This window comes from Phalaenopsis equestris, unplaced genomic scaffold (assembly GCF_001263595.1).
Source record: "Phalaenopsis equestris unplaced genomic scaffold, ASM126359v1 Scaffold000650, whole genome shotgun sequence".
NCBI classification, from domain to species: Eukaryota; Viridiplantae; Streptophyta; class Magnoliopsida; order Asparagales; family Orchidaceae; genus Phalaenopsis; species Phalaenopsis equestris.
In genome coordinates this window covers 148,885-167,831 of record NW_018165090.1, presented here as the reverse complement: position 1 = coordinate 167,831, position 18,947 = coordinate 148,885, and the positions used below count along the sequence as shown (strand labels likewise).

Sequence of the window (18,947 nt, the reverse complement as noted above, 5' to 3'; positions counted from 1 at the left end):
ATATATATATATATATTTTGTTAGAATGAGGCCTACTCTATAATTTTTTACGGTGCTGATCCGACACCACACACAAATTTTGAGTGTGGTGTCCGCAAACAATAATCTTTCCTGTAAAGGATGTGGAAATATTAGGTGCGGTGAAAGTAGGGGCAGATTAGTGGTATTTGCAGTGGTATTGTGACAGTATCGTGACACTACGATCATAATGCCACGATAATACCATCACAATACCATTGATCTGCACTTACATTCACCCCATGTAATAATTGCATGTTATGACAACTTTGGTATCGCTCGCCTAACCAACTAAAGTCAATCAGTTCGCTCGAGTCAAAAATCTCGAAACTCTTATAATTGAAGTGTATTGGTTTTAATGAGATTTCATTGGAATGGGAATAAAAGAATTTACGGCCACAAAAGAGACGCTTTTCCTTTATTAAATTTTGTCATAAAGCAATTTTTTGAAATAGTAAGTGTTTTAAAATAACATCTATATTTTTATATATATTGCTATTTATATAATACCATAATATTCAAATCACATTAAAATATATACATAAAATATCTTACTTTAAATAAATCAATTTTAATGATAAATTGGATATAATTTTTTTATTAGAGTGTTTTATTAAAAAGATATAAAGATACAAGTAAAAGAAATAAAAATAAATAAGATGTATAAATTCTCATTTACTATAATATTTATTATATTTAATAATTATGAAATATTTATTAGTGCACTTCATCATATTTTCTTCCTTCTATAATCTGAATTGGTGGCGACAAAAAGCGGACCGCAGAGATTAGAATCTTTCAACCGACAGGATCAACCCTAATCCGCCATTAGAGGACAACACCTAGCCCTCGTGTTTTCCGCCTGCGAGCCCATAACAGCCGTCACGTAACGGAATACTTTCGCAAGATGCCGTTATCAGCCGTCAGGAAGTAGCTTCCAACGGGGTGAGACGAGAGAGCCCTGGCCGGAAAGCGAGAGGCCTCCATGGCCTTCTATTTCCGTGGACGAAAGCCACCAAATGCCTTCCTCAGATTTCTGCTACGTGTAAAATTTGGCAGAATTTTTGCTAAATGATTCATCTATTACCATTTTATCTCGAGATTTTTTGGTTTTGATTGCGCGGAGTGCTGAATTGGGGATTCTGCTGTTTTGTGAACGGGGCATTTATCATTCTCTGCACTTATTTCTGGTTTGATTCTAATTTTCTGTAGTTATTGTGTTGGTGTTTGACTGTTTGGGGCTTTGGAATCTATTGATTTTTGTGAAAGTGAGCATAGAGAACCAGATGGGCGATAACTACTTGGCCCATCACTGCAAGGATTTGAGCCATTTTTATATGTGATGTGGTTTGGTGTGTCGGTTTTTGGGAATCCCGCTGCTGCTTGTTCTGTGAATTTCGTTTTTCTTTTTCTTTATTGTTCTCTTCTCTTAGTTTTTTATAACTTGGGGTCTGGAGCTTTCGTTTTCACATCGTTTAGTTGGTAGTTTAGAGAAAGATCTGCAAAAACTTTTTTGTTGTACTTGAATTGATGATTATACTGCTCTCCATGACTTTTATGTTGACCGAATTATTCTTTAGTATTGTAATATTTTATTTAATTTTCATTAAGTTTCTCATCATGCTTGATCCGGGATTGAACCTGTAAAGGGGGTGTAGGGTTTTCAAAATACTCAAAGTTATGGATTGCTTGATTTTTTGAACATCAAAATGATATTAATATTTTGGATTATAGGGATGTACTTGAGAGTAAAACATTGTCATTCACAGGCAAAACTAGAAGTTATGAAGCTTTACCCTGGTGGAATGATGATCTTTTCTTGGAGATAGCTTGTTGCTCGCTGGTCTTGCTTAAATTTTCTCATTTGTGATGCTTTCTTGGTTCTTAATGATGACCTCTTCTCCTTTCTGATCATCTTCTAGGATATGCTTCCATTCTACCCTCCTTGAATGGTTCAAGCCACCAAGACCTTCCTCTCTTCCTCTTAATTTTTGTAGCAGTAGATTGCATAGGGAGATATCACATTTAGAGGTGGATAGAGATGTGATAGGCTTAGGGTTTTGGAGAGGGAGGTAAATATTTGCTGAAATTTGCAAGATTTTAGGTTTATGTATGATGGAGGGAGAGAGATAGGAGTTTAATTTTTATGTTTTGTATCATGAAATGAATTCTTAAATGATTGAAAAATGATTGCAATAGACCCCTTTTAATAGTCCTAGGAATCAATAAAAATAATCTAGAAAGATAATAAAAATTTATTAAATAAGTGATTTTACTTAAAATGTAACCTCACTTACTAACCAGATCTTAAAACTGTGAAAGTATCTTTTGAATTATTAAAAGCACTTCCTTGAATCTTGCTTGGCTGGCCATATTACATGGATTTTGCAAAGCAATTTGTTGAAAAAATATTTGGTTTTCTTTGATTCATGTAATCATCTTTCTTGTTCTAATAGGCTGGAGGTAGTTTTAACTCATTTAAACTTTGGTTGCTCCATTTTTGTTTGATCCTTCCATGTATGATTTAATTTTACAAGTTGTCCCCCATTATATCTCCATATGTGCACCTTTATACTTCATGAGATTGTCTTGATTTTGTCCTAATTTTGCTTTGAACTTTGGGTCTACATTTGGGGTTGAAGTGGCTAACCCTAAGGTTATCCCAATATTTGTAAAACATTTCTGGTCCACCAATTTGGCTTGGTAAGATGATTATCTAAGCTTCAATCTCTTGCAAGGGCCACCTGGAGCAATGCTAGATTTGGTTTTTATATCTGAAATTTATGAGCCTAAACTTTTTAATAAGATTTTCTCATTTCTCTTCTCGTTATTGTTAGTTGTACAAGTACTAAAATTGGCTCCTCCTTTATTAGGGAAGTCTTCTTCTCTAAGGTTATGGAATTCTTTTTCTAGGTCTTTTTTGCTATGATTTTTTACTGTTTTTGTACATAACGTTTTTAGCATGACTATAGTCAAGTTATAGTTCACTGTGTAACTTTATAAAATAAGGCTTATTTATTATTTCATTATAATAAATTTATTTTTACCTTAATATTATTTTTAATACCCTTCAAGTTTTTTTCCTAAGGTTTAGAAGTTGTTCAATTGATTTGCTTATATCTTTCCGTGTCAAATATTTTTGTAGGTTTATATTTTAGCCTAATTTATGTATTAATAAGATACTAATAGTCTAGACCTTTTCCAAAATATTTTAGTAGAGCTTGCAAATTTAGTATAAATCTAAAACATCTTTCATAGTTATCTACTTATGTGGCAGTTAATATATTATCAAAATAAGCTTTTTGTTCTAATAAACTGTTGAAATTTTGTTGACCATTAAATGTAAATACGTAGCTCATATCAATATAAACATTATAAAAATGGGAATCATGGTAATCTCTATATTTTCTATCTTGTATAATTGATTTATTTTAATATTTCTAGTGAAATTATCATCAATGGTGCTAAACCATCTATTAGATGTATTCATGATCATGATGATATTATTATTCTAGCTATTTATTTAAACTTTTTGTTATTAAAATGATATGCCTATTTGACGGATGACATGAATGTTATATTAAGTTATTCAACTAAAAATAGATTGCTCTTGCTTGCAAAATTCAAATTTTATGGACAGTTAATCAATTTAATGCAGATATCGAAATTGCATCTAGGTCCATAAGATCTTAGTTATATTATGCAGAATATTTGGTACTAGTTTATTGGAGGAAATCAAGTTTGAGGATTAGGAGATAAAATAAAGGATTGCTAGGATTTTCATTTCAAATTTGAATTTGGATATGCCTCATTATGTGTATATGTAGTGGAGAAAGAAAATCTTATTGTTGAAGTTATCATCTATGTGAACAATAAATTTTTTATATTATCCAAATTATTTCATATATCAATCTCCATGCACTTGGCATTGCTCGGTGATTATCAAGATCCCGTCTTCCCTTTGAAAAGTATTATTATTTTGCATGTGAACAATAAATTTTTTATATTATCCAAATTATTTCATATATCAATCTCCATGCACTTGGCATTGCTCGGTGATTATCAAGATCCCGTCCTCCCTTTGAAAAGTATTATTATGTTGCATGTTTCAACCATTCAACATTTAGATTGAGTTGTTCTAGTATATTAGAATTATCACTATGAGCTCTGTTTAGCCTTGAAGATATATGTTATTAAGGTCTAAAGTTAACATTATTTAGCAAGTGATACAACATCATATTGATGGAAGGATGAGCATAAATGGTCTTGATATTGGGTGGCAACTTGCAACTTTTACTTTATTCCTATAAAGTGAACAAATGTTAACATAAACTTAATCATGCACATATGCTTGAAAGTTGTCTTGTTCTTTATTTTATTATTTTTTCGTTTTGTATTAAATTTATATTAAATGTGTTTAATTTATTACATTTTCAATTAGCTGTTGCTCTTCTTTAGGTTAACTTTCATTATATCAATTTACATTTAATATCTCTTATAGTTACATTTAGGGCTACTTTGTTTCATCATAAGTATTCAGAAGTCACCTACAAAAGTGATTTTAAGCATTTGTTTGATTAAAATTGGATGGAATTAAGTTCCCGTTTTTGAAACTCACCTTGAAAAAGATAATTGGGTTACACTCTTGAGGGCTAAGAACTTACCTTTGTTTTTATTTAATTTTCAATAACAATATGTTATTATTAATTTACTGTGATGGTGAGTTTTAATACTACAATTGTTTAAAATAATAATTAAAAAGTTATATGAGTGTGAATAAAAATGAAACTCATTGTGGCCTAAAACAATAAAGGAACTTAGTTTACAGAAGTGATTTCTTACAAAATTAATATGATCCTGACAACACTCTTCCAAAACTGAGATTCAATTACTTACAATGAAATAAATTGACTCTTGTAGGATACCATATGGATTTGCTGAATAAATTGCAAGCTCGTTAGTTGTGTAAATAGTGCATGTTAATTTCAACGTGCTTACCAAATTTTAAAAAGAGGAATAGATTCTTACGTGTGTCTATTTTAGTCTAAGCCTTGCACCTCAACTCGCCAAATTTAAATTATTTTAGTTTACCATTAATTTTATCTTTTTTTTTAAAAAATTTGGTCTAGCAAAGCTTTTTATGAGGGCATTTTGTACTTGTTAGGGTTAATCAATCTGTTTAAGCTGATAGTAAATAATGAATAGACCCTGAAAAGTCTGTGTTGCTCTAATGGCAAGTTCACCATTTTTTTAAAACATTGGTGGAGGAAAGCTTTTCATGAGGGCATTTTGGACTTTTTAGGGTTACTCCATCAGCTTAAGCATAGTTGAGGGCAATATTGAATATCTAAAATAGTGTGAGACTAAAATTAGAAACACCTAAAAAATTTAGGGATCATTTTTGATTATTTGCTCATTTACAAAATATTAGCCGATGCCTGAACTTGAAGCCAGAGCATTGAAATTCATTGTACAATCTCGTAGCTGTTGTGGTTGAAAGTGTTGGCGACTGAGCGGAGTGTCAGGGTGTTAAGGGTCAAGAGATAAGGATAATGTAGCTTTATGCTTTCTATTTCTATATCATGAAATTTTCTTTTTACTTGTACTACACTTTGTACATTAACTTTTATATTTGATGCCCACTCTATTGACTTTTTTCTTACCTACCTTGCACGCAAATGTGCCTTCTAACTAGTTTTACTTATTGATTTCACACAGGATGACAAATGTATCAACCTTCCCTTTCTAATATAAGCCTAGCAAACTACCCTTCTCTGGCTCATGATCAGCCTGTCGAAATGAATAGCACTGCTATGTCCCCACATGCTGCAGGAAATAACCCAAATAACCCAAGTTCTGCCTCAAGGCAGAGACTGCGCTGGACAAATGAACTCCACGAGCGATTTGTGGATGCCGTCGCTCAACTCGGAGGACCAGATAGTGAGTGCTCCTTAATTTCAAACTCATGATAAATCACCATTTTTTTTAGTGCTATTTTGTAAAAATTCCATCGTTCATCTTGCCTAAATTGCTACACACTGAAAAAAAAATTTTATTCAAGTCAAGACAATTGTTTTTTGGATTTCATAAACTTGATGGTATTGGTTTTTTATAGTTATAGAATGTTCTTTCATTGTTTCAGGAGCCACTCCTAAAGGTGTCCTTAGGGTTATGGGTGTGCAAGGTTTGACAATATACCACGTGAAGAGCCACTTGCAGGTATGTAGAGGAGACGATGGCTTTTAAACCCACATGTTATTTTTCACTGTGCTTTTTTGTATTGTCTTAGTTGTGTCTAACATCATTAATTTGATCATGCAGAAGTACCGACTTGCGAAGTATCTTCCAGACTCATCAGCTGAAGGTATGATCATACAAGTTATTTATGCAGAGCTGTCTATATTATTGGCAGATTTACTATATTCATTTTTATCATCGGAGTCCATTATTATTATTATTATAGGCCCTTCCATCTTAAAAATTTCTTTCTTTGTTTAGGTGCAAAAGTTGAAAAGAAAGAATCCGATGATGTTCTTTCAAACCTTGAAAGTTCAACGTAAGTGCAGATTAGCTCCTATTCCAATTCAGGCATTTAGAAGTGCCATGTCTTTTGGTTATTGATTATGGAATTTTTACTGCAACATATGCTATCTACTTGATTTGCCTATCAAATCAACTTGAAATTATGAACCAAATGAGAAATTTTTTAATTCAAAACTTCAGTAAGCTTTTGTAGGGCGCTTCCTTGTGAGGGAGCATTTCATGTTTTCTCTCTTTGAATTTGTGTGGCATCGGAGCTACAATATTCTGTACTCTGTGAGAAAAAGGAAAATAATATATCTCTTTCAGTTTAAATTGATTTGATTCTACATAACACTAACCCTTTATGATCTTGGTTTTTATAAATATTTTATTTTGAGCTGCGAGTATCATGTTAGGGAGCATGAACTAAAGGGATACTGAAGTTGGGGCTCATATACTAATGGCCAATCATAATTTGAACCTAAAAGCTTTTATGTCCATGGAACAAGGTCAAACTTGTTATTTCTATATTAACATATTTTTCAACCGTCTAATATAAGAATAAACCTAATACCCTCACTTGCCTTTATTATCTTCCTTTAACTTGAGTGCTTTTCACTGCTTCTCAGTAGCAGTATCACTTGATTGGATGATTTTTTGATTACAAATTATCACACATCTAAGTGCTCACGAGGTGCCATTGTTGGAGTAGCCCATTTTACAACTTGCTTAACTATGATATTAGGTACCAAGGTCCACAGGATTTGCATCTCATATGAACTATTGAATATGATCTAAATTATTAATTAATAACATTTGTTAGAGAGTGTAAGAAAGGGGATGACAATTGCAATTTGACTTGGAGCTTGAAATTATCAAGGTGGCGATAAATGATTAGATGAATGAATTCAAATTTCAATTTCTATCTCTACTCATAAAAATAATCATTAGATAAATCGAAAGAGACACTAATGAATAAAATCTAATTCAATTTAGAGTAAAATAATTGTGATGTAAGTACATTATTTTAGTCACATCTTTTATAAATATTTTCTCTTCTTTCACTCATTTTCTATTTCAAAACTGAAACATGAAAATCTTAGTTTAAGTTATCGTGAGTTATCAAAAACTTAGTGAATACTTATATCCTCAAACTTACAATAATATAAGTAAATTTAAGAGATAATATGCGTGTTAGTTAAAATTCAAAATATAACTACTTGTTTATTCAAATATGACAGTGCCAACGTGTTTAATTATGACAATATCATATCATATCAATGTTTTTTAAATAGTTTATCTATCACAGGAGCATTATTTAAACTATATCAAGTAAGATACTTCAATATTATCATCATTTTCTTGTTTACTTGCATGTATATTTTAGCATCTTCAGTATCATAAGATAATGAACTTCAACAATCAACATGAACAATGAAACATTTTATAAAGTTCATAAATTTGTCATATAATGCAATTTTCTTTTTACAACAAATAATGCATACAGTGAACATATTATACAAACCGAGAGATCTAAAAAATTCATTTCAACACAATCAAAATAATCAATGGAAAAGATAAATTATGTTTTGATTTGAAATATTATTTGATTGAAAAAGTATCAAAATGAATTGATATATTTAGTTCAAAAAATAATAATATTATCATAATTTAAAAATATAAGTACTTACCTCATTTTTACCGTGTAAGTATTTCTTATTATTGATCTTATTTTTATCCCTTTCAAATATACTCCTGTCGACACAATTAAAATAAGATGCCTATGAAATATATTTATTTAACATGTTACTTTTCATTAAATTTGATTTACATTTATCTTATTCTTGTAAAGGTTATTCTTCAACACATAAGATGCATATTTTAATTATTCATTTTATCTTGACCATATTTACAATTATTAACCTATAAATAACTAAAAGTATAAAAATATCTAATTTAATTTAATTGATAAGAATTTATTATTGGTTTTTTTTAGGGGCAATTATATACATAACACACAAAAAATTACTATTTACATCTAGTACTCTCTTTCATCCATTTTTCAAATTCTCACTCAAATATGAAAATTCATGATAAAACCTCAGTCCATGTTTTTCATTTTTATCAAATCCTCATTTCTTTGATTGTGGTATGCATAAATGCATTGTTCGACGGTTCAAAAATATCAACTGGGTGCTAGAAATAGCAATGTTTTGGGTGATATTTATGTAATTATATATTTTTTTCATATTGCATCCACTTATTAATTCTTATTATAACTTATAGCAAAACTCGCGTAAATTTATAATGATTTTAATTTTTAATAGCACCATAATTGATCAATAAAAATATAATTTTTAATCTTTAAATTTGCTAAAAATGATTTTATTAGTTAATATTAATTTTTATAAGATAATTAATTTAATCTATCTTCATTAAATCTAGGACCTATATTCAAATTATTGATTATTCAATATTAAATTAAATTTAAATTATCAAATTTATAAAATTTTTCTAGTTTTTTGCATTATATCTTAATGTTCTTCTGCTTCAACTTCAAAATATCAAAATGTCTAAGCTGATTTTTAATCTCCCTATCAAAATTTTGCCCAAAAATTTTTTACTTTGGTTGTGAACCTGATTCTAGAGTTTCCTATTTATAATATAACTGGAATCTTGAGTTTACCTCAAAACCATCAATTTAATACCAAAATTTAATTTGGTTCATGTTTGGCTTGTTCACATTCATTTTTGTGAGCTCGATCAATGTTTGCTCATCAGCTCTAAGCCATCTGCCTCTCAACTTGCTTGCTAGTCTACTCAAGCTTGCACTCTTATGTACACACTCGAGCCTGTTCGCCCTCTTATTGCCTCCACTCTAGTCGATCTCACCGCCCAAGTTGCACATAACTGGTTCTAGTTTCTCTCTCGTGCTCATGTGCTATCACAAGGTGTTGAACCTGCTTCCTTGTTGCTCCTACACATGATTTTGTTCGAGCGACTAAACTTTGCTTCTCCATCTCGATAGATCTCATTCAAGCAGCTCATCATTCGATCCACTGTTGGTTCTTGCTTGTGTGCACAACATGAGTCCCTCTATCGCGACCGTTCTTTATGTTTTCCATGGTGTTCTTGAAGGGTTAAAAGTTCTCTCATTCTCAATTTTTGAGAGATGGTGAAAAATTACTGATTAAAGGTAGAAATTACACATTTCTTTTTGAAATGGTCACTTTTTTTTTATTAGGGGATGTTATACATAGCACAAAATTCTTATATTATTTGTACTTTTAACACTCATTTTTATTTTTACTTTACTATAGTCTTTAAAAAAACATCAGAAATATCACTAATACGAACTTTTATAAAGTGAAATATATATATTTTCATCTTTATGTTTTAGTGTGATTTATATACGAAGTTGTGTAAATAATAAAAAAAAAGTTTTAGATGTTAGATATATAAATACATAATATAGAAAGAAGAAATGGCTAGGAAAACTTGAATTTTTCATCCTTTCAATGGGTATTTATGTTCAATTCTATATAGAAAGAAAAAAAATAAAATAGATGATAACAATAACAAATACAAAAAAAATGCATCTAGTTATCCTTCTATATGATCCATTTAGGGGTTGTCGATTGATGCTAATGGAGTATTCTGCGAACTAGTTCTTTCCTTTTTTATATGAGTTCATGGAAGAAATGTTTTCTTTCAAGTAATGAATCCATGATCTCTAATTTTCCTTATCTACCTCCCATTCGCTCTGTGTGAATCGGATGGTAGAGATCTATCATTTCAATTTTCCTTATAACATTCTTTAATGTGGTGTTGTCTTTTAGTAAATGTCAACAAGTTATCTTCCTCTTGAGATATATAGATTACGAATCAATGTACTTTCTAGTTTATTTTAAAGAAAATATCTTCCAATATGTTGACAGTTGCTCTATATTCTAATTTAGTGCTACATCGTACAACAATAAGTTATTTTTTGCTTCTTTATGTTATAAGATTTCCTCTTAGAAGCATATAATATTTTGAAATGGATCTATTTCTTACTGATGATCCTACATATTCAACATCAATATAATTTGAAAGGTGTAAGTATTATATATATATTATTTATTTATTTGTAGAGAGTTCCCCTTCATGAATTTGATTTAAAGTACCTAAAAACTGTAAACTATTTGCAGGTGAGATTCTTTAGGGTTGCACATATACTGACTTATTAGAATTTCTACAAAAGTAATTTGAGGGCGTGTAAGTGACAGATAAATCTGTTTCCGAGCTAATCTTTGATATTTCCGATGTCCACTTATCCTTCTTTTATCTGTAGTTTTTGGGCTAGTTCAGTTGGAATTTCATATAGTTTATGATCATTCATCTTTGTTTCCCTTAATAGGTCCATAATACTGTTTTTTGAAAGATAAATTTTTTTATTGAATTAAAATACTTCTATACCCAAAAGTTATTTGAGTATACCCTTTAATTTCAAATTCTTCAGTAATTTTTTTTTGTGATTCATTTCTTTTACTGTCATTCCTTGTAATAATTTTATTAGTAATCTTGATAGTAAGAATTATAATTTTTTAATCTATGGTGTATTTTCTGAAGAGGGTATGGTTTCTTTAACTTTTTGTGTATCAAATTTTATACATGAATTTTTTAAAATTTGTCAAACCACATTGATACCGAGGTTAACATAACCCACGACGACGATAAACAAATACTATTACTCATGAATCAAAGTACAAGCAAAGTTCAACATGACAGTGGAACAAACAAACAAACAAACAAACAAGAAACAAGACTAGCACAATCCGTAGTTATCCTAGATAGAGTATGTGCGGACGTCGATGGTGAATTAGTGTGGGCTGGTGACGAGAAAAGGCGGTAGCAAGTGGTGGAGGTGTCGGGGAGGCTAACAGATGTGGGCGACGACTGTAAGGAGAAGGGCCGAAAGTGGTGGCTATGTCGGCAACAGGAGGAGGAGGTGCTGGTGACTGCTAGACAAGGCGGGGCAACCGACGGCGGCAGTGCAGACAAGAGCAAGGAGGGTTGTCCCGGGCTGGAAGACACAGCCGGAGGGGAAGGGATAGCCTGGTGAAGAGGGCTGGCTAGAGCGGCTGGAAGGGGGATTGTGGCTGCTGGGATGTCTGGGCGGTTGCTGGGACGAGTCAGAAAGGATGTTGGAAGGTGGTCATCATGCAGGACAATAGCAGAAAAGGGAGTCCTCCTGGACTGCAGCAAGGTGGCGGCCTGCTAGAGTTGTAGGCAGGTTGAATGGCAAGTCTTGGGGGCCAGATAGCAGGTTTGGGGAGGCGGGACAACAGGTGGGAAGAAGGGGTAGCAAGCCGGAAGGTTGGACAACAAGCTAGCTTGCTAGATAGCTAGTGAGGATAACCGGACAGGAGCGAAAATTTAGACAGTTGGCTAGGATGTTTCATGGGTGGCGGCAAGGGCGGCTGGGTAATGCTGGGGGATTGGCGGCTGAGGAGGGTGGAGGAAGGGCTGGACAGGAAAAGGGAAGAAGATACAACACCACCTCGGAATAGGATACAACTAGAGCATCTTCACCTCCTCAGTTACAACCCTAGAATAGCGGAAACGCTTCAGACAGGAATTTGAATTCAGAATAACCACTTAAAACTAAAATCCCTAAGCAAAACACTCCCATATATAATAGGGATTATGACTTATATCAGGCAATGGTGTAAGAAAGAAATCAATAAGGGAAGAACTAGAAATAGGTAATGACTTATAATAGGAGATTAATGAGAAAATGAAAGAAATAATTGGAGGGAAAAGGAAGAGAAGAGAGAAAGGGGGCGTGTGCTGGTCTAGCTGAAGGTTGACCGGCCCCAGCTAGTCCAGCTGAAGGTTGACCGGCCCCAGCTAGTCCAGCTTGGCCGGCCTCCTCAAGCAACCCCGTGTCACACGCTTACGGATTATTTTGAATCACAAAGAGACTTTCTCAAGTTGCACATCATTTTTTTTTTTTTTTTTTGTGGAAGAGTTATGATAGATCCATATAAATTTTTTTTTCGATTTCTCAATATAAGAAAAGAATCTTTACGTTATATTGTTGCATGAATTATTGAAGATTAATAGCAAGAGAAATTAAAATATAAATTGTATTTATTTTTGCAACACGAGTAAATGTTTCTTAGTAGTTTATTCCACATTATTGAGTGCATCCTTTTGACAGCTAATATTGCTTTATACCACTTTAAAATCCCATATTTTCTCTTATAGAAGTTCACAAATTTTTTCTCTTATAGAAGCTCAATGATATCCCAAATATGATTTTTTTCCTAGGCATATATCTTTTCTCTCATACATTATTTTAATTCTTATTTTCTAGTTCCCTAAATTGGGGCTAAGGTATTTAAATAGAGTTGGAGTTAATATTTATAAAGAAGGCTTTATGTGTAGGTGAAAATTATTGGAGAGATGTGTATTGAAAAATGATATATAGTGATGAATATGTGTCAAAAGGCTTGATCAATTTTATAGTTTTGAGACGAGCTTTCTTGAGTTTTTTTGCCGGGCTTATTTCTCCTTTAAATGACTTAAAAGGGAATGATAATTTCAGTTTGGTTGAGATTTCAAAATGGAAGAGAGTGATTTCATCAAATTTATTTTCCAATTAGTTGTTTTCTTTCTGAAGATAAGTTTGATTTACAAATTTGGCTATTCATGGAAGGTAACATCTTTTGCAGTGAAGATTTTTTTGTTGGTTGTATATTGACTCTTAAAAAAATATCCTATAATAACACATTTGAGTGCTTTAGAATTAAACTTATCTTTATGTTGTTTGTGCATGCGAACATAAGCAATGAACCCAAATATTTTTTAAGGTACTTGCAGGAAAAAATTACATAACGTAGTTCGAATTACTTTTGAGGGTATTTTATTAATTTGGTATGTGGCAATTAGTGTTGTTTCTCCCCAATATCTATTTGGAACTTGGTCATGGAGAAGAAGTGTCCCATTGACTTTCAAAATGTGTTAGTTTATTTTTTCTATCACCACATTTTAATAGGGTGTTAGGATGAGAGAATTGATATATGATACATTCTTTATTAAGAAAAGATAAAACCTGATTAAATTAATCATGAGCATTATCTTTGTGGAATATTTTGAAGTTAACATTAAATTGACTTTTTGTCATAACAGTAGATGTATGAAGGAATAAGATTGCTGTCAAATTTTTGTTTTGTAATATATACTCATGTCATTTGAATGCAACTGTAAATGAATGTGGAAAATTTTGTAGCTCAATAAATTTTAATGATTTTCTATGTTCTCCAAACATTGGCATGAATTAAAATAAAAATAGTAGAGGGTCTAGAAACGCTTTCAGGAAAATGATGATGATGTTCTGTAAATTTATGAGTATCAAGATGAAATGACTCAATATTAACCTTCACAAAAAAAGGAAACATACAAATATAAGCTTTTGAAAGGTGGGATGTCTAAGCCTATAATAATGTTTCAAAATGATTTTCATATTGAGCTTGAAGATGAAATAACATGAAAATTGGGTTTTGTTTTCAAAATAGTATATCCCATCTTTTTCTCTATCTTGCACTGCCTAATTGTCATAGCGAGGTTTTGAAATACAAAATTATTAGTGATAATGATTACCTTATAATTATGTTTATTGAATATATAAATTGATAGAAGATTTTTTGCAATGTGAGGGGCATATAGAATTATATTGAGGGTAAATGTGGAGGAAATTGAAATATTCCATTGACCTGCAACTGTTATTTTGGAACCATTGACCTACAACAGTTATGTATGAGTGAGAAAAATTTATTTAGAGATGACAGGTTCTCTCTTTAAAATTTGGACATGAACATGATCAGAATCATCAATGAGTAATGTAAAAAAATAAAAGCTCATTCTTTTTCAATGAGTTGTTTGAGCGTCACTGAATCTTGTTACGCTTCAGATTAAGATCTTGGTAATAATATGGTTCAAGCCAATTAACTTTTATTGTGTTAAAATATTAATGACAGATATTTCTTTGCTTGGTTTTGTGATATTAATTTTGATTTCATAGGTGAAAGCAGCTTTTTCGACTTCTACATGTGTTTGTTTGACAGCATCTTATACATCTTTTTTGTTTTGAGGAAGATGTATGACCCACTAGTTTTGAAGCATCATAGTGTTCTATAATTATGTCATGATTACGGAATCAACTTCATTCAAAAGTGCATACTTCGGGTCTTTTGATTATGGGGGAGAATCCATAAGATGATCAATATTTTCTTTTTCTTTTTATAGGTTTTCATAATTTGAGATCATTATTTTCTTTTTTCATTCATAATATTTTCTTTTTTCTTTTCATAAGAATAAGGTTGAAAAATAGGAGAAACCTCACTCTGTTACAATGTGGAAAAGAAATGACAAGAAAAACTTGGATTGTTAATTTTTTAATGGATATTTATACGAAGCTACATGGAAAAAAAATGGAAATAAAAATTGTAATAATAAACGCAAAACTGCCCCTAGTTTTCCCGTTGTTTGATCCATTAGGTGTTGCCATTGATGCCGAGGGAGCAATCTGTTGGTGTTTTCTTTCCTTTCTCTGTATATGAATTTGTGATAAAGGTGTTTTCTTGTAATCAAATGAATCCGTGGCCTCTACTTTTCCTTTTTCACTTTTGTATAAGTAATATGCTTTTAAAATAGACTCTAATTTATTGAGGTAACATCTTTATTTTTGTTATCAGAGGGATGCAGATAACTGAAGCCCTAAAGTTGCAGATGGAGGTACAAAAACGGCTACACGAGCAACTAGAGGTAAAGTTTACCTTTGCTTAGATTTTATGTTTTATATTGTGATCAAACATTTTCAATCATTGACTAGACTAAATTAAAATCTTTACACTACACCTGAAGAAAACAATGCAGATCATCATGCTACAAGCAATTTTGTCCCGTTTTTTGTTATATTGAGATTTCATTTGGTAACGGAAAGTGGTCCTTATGGTTTCTCCTTAGGCTCATTGGTCGTAAGGGTGTAAACGAGCCGAACACGAGCGAGCGCTCGTTTATATTTCGAGCTCAAAAAGTGTGTTCGTGTTTGGCTTGTTTGTTTAGCGAGCCGAGCACGAGCTGTTCACGAACAAAGAGTCTTTTTGACCATCATAATCACATAGCCATAAGATGTTAAGGGTTAGGGTAAGACTTAAAAATTATTATTTATATTGAAACATCATTTGAATCTAATTTAATAATTTTTATTCTATTTTCTTAATTAATACTTTTAATTGATTATAAATATTTGTAGCTTTGTAGTTAATTAATTTTTTTAAAAATAATACTTATTAATATATATAAATATAATTGATGAGTAGTATTTCGAGCCGAACACGAGCTTCTTAACGAGCCAAACACAAGTTGTTCGCGAACAACGAGCCGTTTTGACAGCACTATTAGCCTGCATGGAACCATGACATTAAACGATGCATTTCTTTAAAATTATTTCATGCCAACTAGTCAAATCTGTCACATAAATGATGCATTTTGTTAATCAGTTTTTTAATGGCAATCTATCCACACCAACTCACTCTCAGGTTCAAAGGCAGCTGCAGCTTAGGATAGAAGCTCAAGGAAAATATCTGAAAAAGATCATGGAAGAGCAGCAGCGGCTTAGCGGTGGATTAGCACCTACCTCGACCAACCAAACTCTAGAAGATAAGAGTGATCCCTCCACCCCTGTTCCAGTCACCAAATCTTCTCTCCATGGTAGTCTCTTTAAGAGCTTTTCGTTCGAGGACTCCCATCACGGGCCGCTCACTCCGGAGACGGGCTCGCCGTCCGGAAGCCCGAAACACGAACGCTCTGTTAAGATGCAGGGAGACCGTGATAGCCCGAAGCAGGAGCTGATGCTCGGCCATCATATTCTCGAGAGCTCGAGCTCCTTGTTCCTGGGCGGTGGACTTTAGGCTCACTGGAGTCCCTCCCCTTAATGAAAATACTCAGCTTCATTTGATCTACTTTTTAGCTACTAGCTTAGGCGTTTTTTCTTCTTTGAGTTGCAGGTTTATTGAAGTTATATGGTGATGTTTGTTGCATTTGTAGCTCTATTTACTGAGAGGCATTTATTCATCCTCAGATGTATTATTTTTTAAGGCTGTTTCTCAACAATTTAAAAAGCTATACATATGCAGCTTACATTTATCAATCTAAATAAATTTGTTTGGTTGTGGTAATATAAATTAGAAGGGAGATTTACATATACCACTCAATTCATGCATTTACATATTTAACACCTAAACTTTATTTTTTACCTACATATCACTTTACTTATGCGTGAAAAAGATATATTTCACTTTTTAAAAGTTAAAATGGTGGTATTGTTGATGTAATGTAAATGATTTTGGTGGTAAAATTTTAAAAGGCAAATCTTCGGTGTTTGATATGTAAATACATAGGAATTGGGTGGTATGAATGTAAATGCCCCCGATTAGAATTCGAATTAATCTTTTATTCTATTTTTCTACATTGTCTTTGTGCTTCAGAATTGTATATATGTTTTTTTTATTCTTGTTTTTGAGAAATCATGGAGACACGAAGATCTTTCGTGTACCCTTGTTGTAATGTTAAGTTAGAATGTCTTCTTCTCAATGTGGTGCTTTGCTTTTGGTTGAATTGAGAGGATTTCTTCCTTTGAAGAAAATGCACTCTTGCTTAATGTGCCTGCTTCTTTTCTTTCTAGTAGGGGCAGGATCACACTCTTAAAGAGCATTCTCGCTTCATTTCCATTATACATAATGCAAATGTTGAAGATGAAAAGGAGTACACAAAAGCTATTGGAAATGAATTTTACAGGTTTTTATGGGCCGGACAGAAGAAACAAATGCATTGGACTGATTGGAAGAAGGTCTACAAACCACTTGAGGCTGGTGGATTGGGCTTCAAGAATTTCTAACACTCGGCCACCTTAACTTTTGCAAGTTTTGGATCAAATTTAGAATGAAAGAATATCTATGTTCTCAGTATATGCATAACAAATACTACAGGGATAGCCACCCTTCCAAGTTACAAAAGAAAACCAATGAATCTAAAACCTCGGTGAATTTTTTGAAAGTCGTAGATCAGGCAGAAGATCATTTTGTTTGGGATATTGGTGAAGGGCAGGTGGATTTCTGGTTAGACAATTGGACGTTTGATGGTTGATTTTATTATCCTAATCAGAATGATATGCCCAATAGTATGAAAGTATGTGAATGTTGGTTGGGTGATCAGTGGGATCTAAATAAACTAAGATCTTTAGTTGATCAGCAGTTGGTCAATTAAATTGTCAATATTCCAATTAATAGGGAAAGATTAATAGGGAAAGTAAGGACAAAATAATCCCTAATAATTCTAACAACCACTCTCTTTCAAAATACATTCATAAGGAGAATTTTACATGCCATTGGGTGGAATGAGGAGAAGCCATATGGAATAAATACTTAACACCTGCCATGTCTTTTTTTGTTGAAGAACTTTCAACAATTTACTACCAACTGATGATATCCTAAAGCTGAAAGGATTGGGAGGGCCTTCATGCTGCTTGCTATGCAGGAGAGAGGAGAAAATTTTGAATCATATGTTTTTCTCATGTCATTTTGATCAAATGGTTTGGAAGAAGATCATAGTGCATCAACAAATTCAACATCTGGAAATGATTTGGATAATTCTAACAAAATGCTAGGACTAGAAGATAAAAAAAGCTAGAAATTATTCTTTTTATTGTTGCTTGGTTTATTTGGATGACAAAGAATACTATCAAGTAGGATAATAAGTTAGGAAGGGAAGTTGAGGTAGTGGCAAACTGCATGGCTTATATAATCAAACTTACCATACTATGTAACTTTACTGAGTACAACAACCCAATTGATCAGCGAAATAAAGCAACAGCTGGACTGAAACAGAAATAGAAGAAATTGTTGGTACAAGTATTTTGGAGAAAACCCAAAACACCTTGGATTAAGATTAACACTGATGGAAGTTATACTAGAGATTCTACAAGTATGGGAGTGCCTTCAAAGAAAGTTCAGGTTCTTGCTTACTGTTTTTCCAATCTCCTATACATGTCGACTGTGCACTAGCGGTTGAAGCCCTGACTGCTATTGGGCACTAAAAATTGCAACTAAGATGAGTTGGAAGCTATTACAATGACTCTTTCTTATTGATACATATGTTAAAAGGACAAATTGATATTCCTTCGAAATTGACAGACTAGTAAAGAAGATCAATGCTACTATCTGTAATACTCATACCATTTGGAGCTTCATCCCAAGGGAAGGGAATCAACCTGTAAATTGGCTTGCTAAATATCGTATTTTTCTGGAAAGAGTGTTTTAAGCACAACGCCTTGTTCTGCTTTAAGGATTTTATTATATCGG

General features: G+C 32.4%; 1 protein-coding gene across 2 annotated transcripts; it reads left to right on the top strand.

Moving 5' to 3' along the window:
• Nucleotides 1-849: 849 nt before the first annotated feature.
• LOC110030081 (myb family transcription factor PHL7-like) lies at nt 850-16,732 on the top strand. 2 transcript variants are annotated; one of them, XM_020732636.1, is made up of 7 exons: nt 850-1,063; nt 5,737-5,958; nt 6,161-6,237; nt 6,340-6,382; nt 6,517-6,574; nt 15,282-15,351; nt 16,128-16,732. In XM_020732636.1, the coding sequence occupies exons 2-7, from the start codon at nt 5,745-5,747 to the stop codon at nt 16,497-16,499; spliced, it is 834 nt and encodes a 277-aa protein (XP_020588295.1). In that variant the 5' UTR covers nt 850-1,063; nt 5,737-5,744; the 3' UTR covers nt 16,500-16,732. The 2 variants fall into 2 exon arrangements, with proteins under 2 accessions (XP_020588295.1, XP_020588294.1); XM_020732635.1 differs by having other exon boundaries at nt 852-1,208.
• Nucleotides 16,733-18,947: the final 2,215 nt, after the last annotated feature.

What these genes read in the sequence shown, in the direction of transcription:
- LOC110030081 (XM_020732636.1), top strand. Translation starts at nt 5,745, where the DNA reads ATGTATCAACCTTCCCTTTCTAATATAAGCCTAGCAAACTACCCTTCT. An exon ending in TCAACTCGGAGGACCAGATA is followed by an intron (nt 5,959 to 6,160) that starts GTGAGTGCTCCT and finishes TCATTGTTTCAG; the next exon opens with GAGCCACTCCTAAAGGTGTC. An exon ending in ACGTGAAGAGCCACTTGCAG is followed by an intron (nt 6,238 to 6,339) that starts GTATGTAGAGGA and finishes TTGATCATGCAG; the next exon opens with AAGTACCGACTTGCGAAGTA.